Source organism: Ananas comosus, linkage group 8 (assembly GCF_001540865.1).
Source record: "Ananas comosus cultivar F153 linkage group 8, ASM154086v1, whole genome shotgun sequence".
NCBI lineage: Eukaryota > Viridiplantae > Streptophyta > Magnoliopsida > Poales > Bromeliaceae > Ananas > Ananas comosus.
The window spans coordinates 5,725,819-5,738,318 of record NC_033628.1 but is presented as its reverse complement, the minus strand read 5'-3'; the positions used below and the strand labels follow the sequence as shown (position 1 = coordinate 5,738,318).

At 43.5% G+C, this 12,500-nt stretch overlaps 1 protein-coding gene across 1 annotated transcript; it reads right to left on the bottom strand.

Annotated features, from left to right (window-relative positions):
• On the bottom strand, positions 4,088-12,416 carry LOC109714126 (leucine-rich repeat extensin-like protein 3). Its single transcript, XM_020238566.1, has 2 exons — positions 12,030-12,416; positions 4,088-4,612 (listed from the first exon to the last, which is right to left on the bottom strand). Exons 1-2 carry the CDS (start codon positions 12,414-12,416, stop codon positions 4,088-4,090), a joined length of 912 nt encoding a protein of 303 aa, XP_020094155.1.

The window sequence follows — 12,500 nt, the reverse complement described above, 5'->3', positions numbered from 1 at the left end:
CGAGATATATATATATGAAGAGTCATAACACCGGTTATAATTTTTTTTTGCTAACTTAAAGTAATGTACAAGCTGGCAGAGCATACAAGGATATAAAACTAAGGTAAGCAAGACAACATGTAGAATAAAGAACTAGAAGTATACATATCAACAACCGCTAGCTATAGCTATATGCGTCAACCGGGACGAGAAGTCCAAAAAGTACCCCAATCAAACCCCGTGTCGGTCCAAGGACCCGTCAAGGCAAAAGCCACTACCTGCTCACCTGGCATGTAACCTAACAAAGCGAGTAGCACGCTGGGCTCCACGGGTCGGATGTACGACCACTTTTCCCGGACCATCCTGTGGGGATGCAACCCGCTGGTGACCTGAAATGCACTCGACTGTGGCGATCAACTGCGATATAAATCAATAGGCCAACCGTCGCAATCACCGATAATCACTGCTCATGTACCGGAGTCATCTAAGTAACAACGTGAACCGACCGAATATGGTCAACTATACGGAAATAACCCCGAACAACCAACAGTCACCGATGCAAAATAGAGAACCGACCAACCAGGTCACAAATTAACGTATACGAAGTGCATCTACTCTACCGCTATCAGGATACTGACAACATATGAACATACCAGCAGAGTAAATAGATAGAATTAGATATTGCCTCTGATGTCAAACTAAAATACGAACGCAAGAACCCGACCGATATAGTCACAGGAGTGTATTCGAGTATAGTCAACTACGTCAGCTCGAAACAGCCGACATCCCTACCCTTAAGGGTAGCACCGACTCTCAAAGGTCATCGATCGACGTGGACTCATGAAGTCTGACTGTTGAGCTTACTAGGTCAAGCAACATACCAAACAGTGGAAACTGAGTAAACTATAAGAATCCGTCGGCGTAGCCGACAATTCCCACCCTTACGGTATAACCGACCTCAAGGGTCATCGAACGAGAGTCGGAACCAAACCAGACGCAGGTCAACAGATACTGAATCAACAACAAACCAACTGGTCAACGGATACTGAAACCCTCGATGCAACAACCAGACCAAGCTAGGGTAACAGATACGACAATGAAAACAACCAACCATACTAGATCAACAATATGCAATATATAAAGAGAACTGCTCTATCTCTCCACTCGTATACAAAGATACAAACAGGGCGAGTAGTCGTTTAATCGATAAACAAGGGTGCAAGGCTCAATATACTATGGATAGTACAACAAAAGAGTAAGGGTAAGAAAACCGTCACCTAAGCGTGCACCGAAGCACTGTCCGACGTCGGGAGTCGAAAGACCCCACCTGACACACTGTCAGGCTCTGTCTCCTGACTGGCAAAAAACGTCAACCGGACCTAAGGGGGATCCACTGCTTAGTTCCTTACCCACAACTAAGAAATCCCCTAAAAGCATAACCACAAACAATCCGACGGAGCATCAGATTCCCAATTACGACGATTAACGTAACTCCGCCGGAAGTCTCGGAAAACCAACACAGGGACGTCCGTCGGACCCACTAATTGTCCCGAAACTCACGACTCGTGTGCACGAAGTCACCGTACTCCCCAAAACACTCCCAATTTGGATGTTTTGGTAAGTAAATCACAAATAACACCCGAAACCTGACAACATGATTTTTTGGGTTTTTTTTTTTTTTTTTTTCCCGCCCCCCCCCCCGCGCGCGCGGATAATTTCGAAATTCGGTTCCCGGAAAGTGTCTATTTCCGACACCGGAACCTCACCGTCGCTACACGGACCATTCATCACCGAACCACAATGTGATGATGGTGACCATCCCAACAAGGCTTAGCTGACTACTCACAGAGCAACGCCAACAACGTCGAAGAAATCCGAGACTCTGAATCGCGTTCTTGTCGGCGATTGTCGTCGAAAAACGCGCGCGGATCGACTTTTCGATTTCCGCAAAGCTACAGGATCATGGACAATCAGTCCAGAAGTCAAATCACACTCATACACACTGCCACAGTAGCCACATAGATTAGTCACAATATGGCCTAAAGCCCGCCTATATTACCCATAAAATCCCAACATTTTATGTAAAATCGGCACTCGATACATGGCTCGTTCATGCATACCGATGACCCAAGGTCATACAGAGAACACGTACTGCAGTCTCGACGTACTGAGGCCGGTGCTCACGATCTGGAGGCACAATGGCTCACTGTGGGAAGCGCGGGATCAACCCGAAGTTCTGCGAACAGCGCGCAGTCTGGGAGATCGCGCCAAACAAGGCGCTAACCGAACACTGTTGAGTCCAAAAGTGAGGTAGCACTGTTACAGTTACTGCCATACCGATCACCGTGCTCACCTCCGGAGGCATCAGGGACAGCCTCTGGATCGCCGAATAAGCGTGCGCAAAACCCAAAAACAGCTACCAAACAGGCTAGATAGGCGCGACAATGCCGAAACAGGCCTGACGCAAGTCTCCCGACAGAATCTAAAGGTGAGCAGCCGATGGATCAGCAATTTGCTAGGCGGATCATCGTGCCCCTTCCGTCAGTAGATCGGCGGAGGCTCGGGAAGCTCAGAACCAAAAACATCTAAAATAGGCCCTAATTTCGGCTGTCCGGACAAGGTTGCTCGCGGCTTTCCGCGGCACGGCGCGCGCGCGGAGGCCAGGGATGGGTGCGGGGGAGGTAGGAGTGAGGTGCTCACCTCAGTAAGGCCGGCGAAGAAGTCGGCGGCGATGTCGGCGGAGCAACCACGACCCGCAACGAGAGGAAGCTCGGGTGGCGGGTTTCCGGCCACGGCGGCGCCGGAAGGGGACGGCGAGGGAGGTTGCAAGGAGGTCGGGGGAGGCGGCACAGTGGCTCAGTGGCGGGCGCGGCACGAGGAAGAGCGTCGACAGGTCCTCGGCGCTGGGCTCGGGCCGCGGCGGCTGCAGCCGGCCGAGGCGGCGGCGGCGGCGCGCTGGGGCGGCGCTCGACCGGTGGGAAAGGGGTGGCGGGGCTCGTGCGCGGTGGAGGATTCCATGGCGGCGGGCGGCCAGAGGAGGTCGCGAGTGGTCTCGGCCAAGGCTGGCAGATGTGGCCCGGGGTGCAAGCGCGGTGCAGCGACGCGCAGTCGGCGGGGATGATGCGTCCGAGCATGCGAGCGACACACGAGGAGGGGTCCGAAGGTGGCGGCAGCGTCTCTGGTTCTCCTCACATTCCGAGAGAGAAGAGGGAGAAGAAAGAGAGGTGAGAGAGAGAGAAGTGGTGGCTGCGCGGCGTTGCCGTCCGAGGCTCAGTTGGCTGGCGCCGGGGGTGGTGGCAGGCGAAGGCAGCGGGGAAGGGTGAGAGGTGGCTGGGGCGGCAGGGCAGAAGCTGGGTGTAGGGTACCCAATGAGCAAACCGTAGAACAAATGCTTAAAGTGACATGGTGCATGACTTTGCAAATAGTCGCACCAAACTCAGTATTTAAAATACTGAGTCCATCACAGTGTATGTAAACGCGCGAACAGTCGTGGGCGGCGTTGTCTCACCCCCTCCATGTGCGGCGATCCCACCGAAACGGTACATAAGAAATTGGTCAACTTTTGCGGAAAATTACCTGTTTTGCCAATACAGACCTCTCCTCGATCAAAACGGCCAATTCCAGATCCGTCCGTCAGATTGCGGAACGGATTGCAACGACGTGCATCAGCAACTCGTAACTAACCAGATCTATCAAATTTTCGTTCACCCTCGATCAACGGGATTCCGACGAAAATCCATTCCTCCTCCATAAGGCCAAAAACGCACAATTACATATAAAACGCGTATTTTTTGGTTTTCCTCAAATCCGTGATCAAACTCAAAATCCGTCAGTGCCAGTTTCCAGAATAGCTGAATCCTCGAAATGACTACTTTGGACTGCTAATGAACGGAGTCGCGATACACACCAGAAGCCCCAACTGCTATCTCGCATGGCCCTTCCGAAAAATCGGGTTACTATTACATTAATTAATAACTAATAACGTGTATCTTCCTCCTTTTAGGCTTATTTTTCCTCCTGAAACTTGACGAGTGCTTGTAATTAAATTAAGCACACACATAAACATCATCATAGAGAGTTTTATTGCACTTAATAAATCTCATGTCGCTTACAGGGGGGGCGCTAACCATGGAAGGCAGATCGGGGGGTGGAGGTGGGGGGAGGTTGTCGCTGCCAGGGGAGGGGCACAGTGGCTGGGGAGGGCTGCGGATGGTGCGGCGCGAGCTACGAGAGGGGCGGGAAGGGGCGCGGCGTCCCTACAAAGAGGGGCGGGGAGGGGCGTGGCGCCCCTACAAAAGGGGCGGGAGGGCGCGTGGCACACATGCCTTGGTGGGGGGAATGGTGCGAGAGCCGCTGCTAGGATGAGGGCAGAGGGGGAAAAGATGCGCGCGGAGGGTGGGGGGAGGGGGTGGTTCGCTGCCAGGATGAAGGCGGAGCGAAAAGGGGCAGCGGGGGTGGGTGGGGTAGGTTGCGTGGTGGTGGGGGAGGGGCGCGGGGGGCATGCGCGGGCGGAGGAGGTTGGCCTGCTTCCGGAGAAAGGTCGCAGGAGGGTGCGCAGCGGGGGAGCGGCGTACCTGATAACTTTGACGGGGAGAGGTCGCCGGAGCAGATGCGGCACCTCAGCGGACGCGGCCTGGGAGTAGAAGGAGTGTGGGAGCCATCGAGGAAAAATCGGTCATCACCGCCGGGGTCCAGGTAGGAGGTGGCAGGTTTTTTGGGATGAGAGGGTTGGAGAGGAGGGTTTTTTTGGAAGGAGAGGGTTGGAGAGGAGGTGGCTGGTTTTGGGGGGAAATAGATCTAGTTAGGGTTTTTTAGGAGTAGTGTTGGGGGAAAAAAGATTTTAGATTTTTTTTTTTCGGGATTTTACAGGCGGGTTTCTAAAACTGCCTCTAAAATATCTGTAACAGATTCCGTAGAGGTGGTTGTTTCAACCGTCTTTGTACAACTGCCTCTACAGAGGCTTTTTCCTGTAGTCGTATTAGGTGTTTATGATAAATTACTCTCTTTTGTGAAGATAATGTCTTGTTCATGACTTGCTTCATTAATTATAAATTACTTTTTTTACTAAGATCACTTCAAACAACAGGCACGTGTGTGTGTGTGTATATATATATTCAATTTTCTCTAGTGTGCTCCATCCATGTAGATGAACAGGGGTGAAAACCGATCCGATATGGTTGGCTATTGGATAAATTCATAAATGTATTCTTCTTTTTTCTTTCTGATATGAATTTAGGTGCGGATATATATCGAACGTTAAATTTTCGTTAACATATCCGTTGAAAATAAATTTAGAGGTGATCATATATTTCTTCAGATTTGGATATGAATCAAGTTTGAATTTGGATATATTATATGAATTATCATATACACAGATATTTGAAATATAATTTACAAACTAAAATTAACAACAAATTAACTAATGTTTTATACTTTTGTTTAAAATTTATGTACCTTTATTTTATTGAATAAAATCTAAGATTTAATAAATATTAATAAATGCAATTTTAATATAAAACGCATAATAAAACAAAAGAAGATTACAAAGTGTTATGTTATGTTCCTACAATATATATGTTATCGCCCCCTTAAATATTAATATAGATGTAAATACGCACTACGAATTGAGCTTCTATATTTTTAAAATATCAAGCCACACTACAACAGAATTAGGTTATAGGGACACATTCTTGAGACATTTTTATATAAATGTCCCATTTATGCCAAAAAAATTTAAAAAAAATTATTAAGGCTTAAATATAAAGCCCAATCTAATAAAAAATAAAAAGTTCCTCTACTCAACCAACCACACTCAGTCCACTTGGGCCGATTACAAATAAAAAAGGAAGAAAAAAAAAATGATCACCATCTCCCCATCTCTTCCTCCGCCGTCGGAGATCGACAAGTAGGGTTCCGGCGGCTGGAGTTCGGCCACAAGGATCTCATAGGGACCATAGATGATTACAATCGCCACCTCTCCCTCAACACAGGTCACTAGAGTAGTTGGTACCAAATATTAAGACGGCCCTCCTTATAGCGACACCATATATAGCAACACTTTAAAAAATGTCGGTAATTTAGACAGCAGCACTTTTTTTAATCTTTACCGATATTTAAAAGTGTCATTATACACCGTTTTTATTGTAGTGTCATTTGTGCTTATAGGTTTTCGGCCCTTCAATTAAAGGATGTGCGGTTGGAATGATAGTGATCCCGTAGAATTGAGTGAATAGTTGGTTGAATAGTATGATCTAACGGATGGAAATAATCAAATGGGTAGATCTAACGGTAGAAAACATACAAGCACAGATGCTTGGTGTTTTTACATGCAAGCACAACAGCCGAACTCTATATAATACTACAAAAAATATTTGGATATCTGTATCGGTATTCTTTTCTTTCGTATATTCGGATTTTTTTGACTCTTTAAAATCCTATCCTCATCAATATCCGGTATATTATCAATTTGGATGCGAATGAGATTGGACATGGATGAGGGTACGTATTGTCGAATAATATCCAATCTATTTTCACCCCTATGCATGAAACTGTTCAGGCTGCTTTGTATTCATTTATTCGGGATTTAATTAGGTTACTGTTTTCAGAAAAAGCTTTTCATTTCGAGTCACTTTATTAATAGGCCCAAAAAAATTTGGTCTCAGACCGTAGTGGATCAGGCCGATTTATGTATAATTATTTTAATGTATAGTTTTCGCACACTACCAAGAAGCACGTACGTAACACAAATATTTTATTTTATTTATTATTTTTTTTTTTCAGTTCGCGCATCTTTACGTTGCTATAATAGGTAACGTTGCTCTTATTTATACCCTACTTAATTGCTTAAACATACTTGCTTAAACATTGATTAAAGACCATCCTAATTAAGGATTTCGCGTTAGTTGCTCACCAATTCACCATGAACAAGCTAACCGCAATAATGAATTGAGACCCCCTCAACTATGTGCCATTCTGAAAGTTACCTACCATTTTGAAAGTTTTTTAGAATTAAGTAATTTTAGTTAAAATGTTTGGAGCTTTTACAGAACTCATCGTTGATAAGTAACCCAATATTTTTGACAATTTAGAATTAGCCGTATTAGTAACTTAAATTTATTTCCATTAGATTATCTCTTAAAATTAGTTGGTTACGCATATATAAGAGATAAGTTATTGCCATTAGAATTTTTGCTTGACGCCTATATATAGGCTACTGTAGACTGGACTGAGGCTAGTATACTTTTGAAAATAAAAAGCCCTCCATGCTTCCAAGTTGTTTTCAATGTTGCGACTTTCGAATCGACGATCGGCTCTATTAAACTTGATATAGAGTATTAATTTGAAGCACGTACATAGAAAATAAATTTTGCAATTTTTCAATATTATTTGCCTAGTGATCGAGGGGGCTCAAAATCAACGATTGAAAATAAAAGTCTTACAAAATGTGATGATATTAAAATTTTAAATCAAAAATATTGATCTTTTTTTCTTTAGTATAAAGAATTTTCTATTAAAATTTGATGTGATCTGGATATTTCTACACTTTTAAACTTATAAATGGCTCACCACGGCCATTAAAATTATTAATTTTTTGACCCCCTTTGATCATTAGATAAATGATATTGAAAAATTACAAAATTTATTTTTTACATACTTCAAATACTCTAGATCAAGCCTAACAGGGCTGATCGTCGATTCGAAAGCAACATCGAAAACGACTTGAAAGCACAGAAAACTCCATACTTCCAAAAACATACCAGCCTCACTCCTGTAGACTGTATGGAGTAGAGTAGTCCACCTCCGAATTCAGGCCAAGGATAATTAATAAATCTTTTAATTGACTTTGCTGCAATACCTTTCTATAATATATACTGCTTTCCTCTCCGACGTTCATTAGCGATTTCCACAAATCTAAAGACTTTAATCACTTTATTATAGATAATACTAGGTCACTTTATGATTAATAACTAATACAGTCATTAAACTTGATAAAATTTTTACTTTAATTGGTATAAACATTTAAATTAAAAAAAATACAAGTTGAATATATGTCTCAATCAAAAAGAAATAAAAGGAAAAAGAAAACAGTTGAAGAAGCTATTTCATAATGGCCTACAGTTGCGAGATTTCCATACACTTTTACTAGTATGCGAGTTTGTTTGCCCGTAATTAATTTTTAGGTTAAAAATGGCTTCTAGTTGAATTGAAATTCGGGTAAGATTTAACTTTCCATTACTGTTTGTACATAGTGTTAGTTATATACCCAAAAGCCAATCTGGTGATACTAGCTTAAGGGTATTTATATATTAATCATTTATAATTCATAATATGAGGGCAGATATTTCATTCATGTCTATTGTACAGCAATACAATATTAACATGAATCGTCCATAGGGTCTTTATTTGAGAAGACATATTCCTAAGAGTTAGGAATTTGAGATATGTACTTTTTTATACGAGACTCTTTAAATGCTCCTAACCAGAGGAATATTACGGGGACGGTAATATTCCGGATAGGCCGATATATGCTATGTTTCTATTGAAGTGACGAATCTCAAGTCACTAGTGTAGGGACACTAGAACAAGCAAACATGTAGGTACACTAGAACAAGCATACAGGTACTTACTAGGTTTCATGCTCGCCAGTGACAAGTTCATTGCTACAGTCGTGTGAAGTACTCCTCAAACCTGAGGCATTATAATTGTTTCACGTATAGGTTGCGACCGTTTGACAGTATTAATACTTAGACTCTAGACACAGGTCTATGTTTAGTATTAATTGGCTGTAGTGATTTATGTGAGGATGCATGTTAATGCGCAATAAAGAATCCAACACTCTCAATAACGAGGGAGAACGTCCTATGCAGTTTATCAGACTCGACTCGGAAAACCCTTAGCCAGGGTATATGGTATGTGGAAAGAGTTTCCAACTGTGTTGCCATATTGAGTTGATTTCAGATATTCTAGTCATATGGTCCAATGATAAGGTTTGGCGAGTAACCATGACCTTTGTTAGATTGGGATGTTGTATGTTAGAAGGAATTAATCACATGACAACTTTAAGCAGAAAGGTTTATTCTTCATCACCATTCTGGACTGCATGATATACTGCTAGCTATCACTCACGGACAGTGAGAGAATATAAATGATTCAAATTGAATTGTTCATTTATCAATTAGAAGAGTTCTAATTAAATATCAAAGAGTTTGATGTTGAGCTCCACTACGGAATGTAATGAACCTATACAGTCACACACATTAGGAATTGTGTGCACTCGAATCATTTGGATAAAAGTCGTTCACTAAAGAGTTTAGTGAAAGCGATAAAAATAAAAATAAAAAATTGCTTAATCAAATTAGATTTAATTATTCAATTCTATTATAACTGATAGTCCGAATTAGATTAGCGTCTCAGAATCAGTTTGAGAATTATGCGCAAGAGTTAAATTTATCACAAATTGGATTAGTGGATAATATTTAAGCATAAAAAATATTTTATGTCACACCCGGGCACCAGCGGGTGCCCACCAACTGGCACATGCACAGACCCGCGTATGCACAAAGTACCTCCCCCTGTGCGCATGTCATGCCCCGAGACCGCCAATTTGGTCGGTTCGGGCACGTCAATAGACGCCGAACGGACAGCACCTCCCCTGTCTGCCTAAGGCTCTACCAACATGTACAATCATAGCAATTCAATACAAAATGAATGCAATTATACACGGTTTGCTCGAGGGCAAACAACAACCAGTCACAAGTGAAAGTACTATGTACTAAACTAAACCATTCCATACACATGTCATTTGATTACATTTTAACCAAATACAAGTGAACTAAAATTATTACATTCATTCTTTGCTTTTCATACATGTATATACATCACATAGCCATCCAACTCCAAAACATAAGGATTACATCTCATTTACATCAAAGTTCAACATACCGAAAGTTGAATGTACATAAGGAACGACTACAACTCCGGTGGCCACTAACTATAGCGCTATACCCTTGCCCCGATCCTCCGCCGCCCCGCTCGTGGTAGGATCTGCAGGGTTAGTGGTGTGAGAAGTAAAAGAAGTTCCCAGTGGATTCGGCCGCCGACCTCGACGACTCGCCGACTAGGTCTATTCAGGCATATATAATGAAAGAAAAGAAAATAGCAAACCACTCTAATGCTATTACAATGCCTGCAAGAAAATTGATCAACAAATAGATAATCATATGTATGATAAATGTATGCATCCTTTACATTCACTTGGCTTTTACTCAATCATCACGGGGTATTCCTGGTTTACCCAAAACTCACAACCAAAATCCCTATCGATTCAGGGAGGCTCCAAGCACTACCACATGAGGGACCGTCTTTAGGGACCGCTCTCCTCGTGGTGTCAATTCCGGAATGCGCCGCTTGAGAGGGCGCTACCGCCCTCAAGCCAAGACCCAAAGTGAGTGTAGTCGTCCTCAATTTTGAGAACGCATAGCCACACCTGCTATAAGCCACAATGCCACAATACTATAAAGCCCAAGGCCACTCTTGCCTCGATACCACAATGTCACAATAGGTTCATACCATGTTTAGCAATCACTTACTTGGCCTCTTTTGCCATAATGTCATAATGTAACTAGTATCATAATTCGACATGTCACAATGATCTAGGCAACACTTGCCACAATGCTATAATAGGTTTAACCTTGTTCACCCATTCATGTTCTCGGTGCCAATCTTGCTCGCTAATGTCAATGTCACCTTTATTTACTATTGTCATAGTCCACATCACACAATCATAGGGTTCTAACACACATGGTCCATTTCAATTCATATGTTCTATAGCCTAGAAGCATACATATGATTCTCAACCATAAACACATATCTCATAGCCCAATGATGCATGATTTCTTCTATACATATATGCTCAAATGAAGGTAACATAGATATAATAGGAAATTCAGAGATTTTGGATGGCACCCCCCACCTTGTAGGAATGCCGAGATGCTATGATTCAATTCTCGTGATTTTTAGACGCCTATTTCATCCGACTGCGGCAAAACTGAGCCAAAACAGGCTTTTTTCTCGATTTCTCCTCGTAGACTCATCGGATCGCCGATCCGAGTTCACCAACGCGTCAGAAAACCTATCAATTAGGGTTACAAGAGATTAACCCCTCATTTGGATCTCATTTGAACCAAACCCTAATATAAACCCCAATATAACCCTATACAATGTCATCTTCTCTAAACACACCCCTAACACATGGAGAAGTATGGAGAAAACGACCATAGAAACCTCTAGATCTACTACTAGAAGCAAAAAGCTAAACCCTAGCTTAAAACAATAGAAACCTACCTTAGGTTTCAAGCTTTCCTTCCAAAGCTCTTGCTCAAGCTAGCCTCCACCTTGTAGGAAGCTTCTTCTCCAACCCAAGCTCTTCCAAAGCTCTCTCTTGCCGAAACTCTAGAGAGAGAAGAGAGAGAGAAAAGTCTTAGAGAGAGAAAGAGGGAAACCCTAGTGTGGTTGGTGTGTAAGTAAATGGAGGCTAAACACTAAGCCATCCAACATATACATACACACACTTACACATATTCAAAAAGCCCCCTCCACTTTTACCAAAACAGGGCTGCCAGCCCTGGCAAATTTCGGCTACGGGGTCTGGACCCTGCACAGGGTCCGGACTCTGAGAGCAAAAGTTGCAAATTTCGAGTTGCAACTTTCCCAGCTAGCTCTCCTGGGTCCTCCAACCCCTATGCAACTCATTCCAAATCGTTTTAAACACTTTGTGGACCGTTCTAACTCGTCCGACTCCGCGCTTCGTTCATTTCGACGGAAGCTCGGCATCACACAACGGGGGTTCGATATGTTACATTCCCCACCCCTTAAAAGTAGTTTCGTCCGCGAAACTTAACACATACCTTAGCTCATTTGCTCGAACAAATGAGGATAGGTCTCGCGCATCTTCTCCTTGAGTTCCCACGTTGATTCACGCCTCGAGTGATTGCTCCACTGGGCCTTCCTATATGGAATAGTCTGATTCCCTCCCGAGCAAGGATACTCACCGAAAACTCTTCATAAGTGACATCGTTGTGTAGCTCTACCGGCTCATACTCCAACACATGTGAGGAGTTGCGAAAATACTTGCAGAGATTCGACAGGTGGAATACATTATGCACTCCTGCAAGCTTCGGTGGTAATGCAAGCTTGTACGCCACCGGCCCAACACGTTCCAAGATCTCATAAGGTCCAATGTATCGAGGACTAAGCTTTTCCCGAATTCCGAACCGTTTCACCCCACGCATGGGTGATACTTTGAGGAACACACAGTCACCAACCGCGAACTCTAAATCCTTCCGGCGCTTATTCGCATAGCTTCGTTGCCGCAATTGTGCCGTCAACAATCTTTGGCGAGCAAGGCGAACCTTTTTCCTCCGCCTCTCACAACACATCAGGACCAAGGGTGACTCTTTCACCCACCTCGCTCCAATGGATAGGGGAGCAACACTTACGTCCATAGAGTGCCTCGAATGGCG

Excerpts from the sequence above, each read along its gene's own strand:
- LOC109714126 (XM_020238566.1), bottom strand. The coding sequence starts at position 12,416 with ATGTGTTGTGAGAGGCGGAGGAAAAAGGTTCGCCTTGCTCGCCAAAGA. Across the intron at positions 4,613-12,029 it reads TCACTTATGAAGAGTTTTCG|GCCGCGTCCGCTGAGGTGCC; the intron begins GTGAGTATCCTT and ends TTCTACTCCCAG.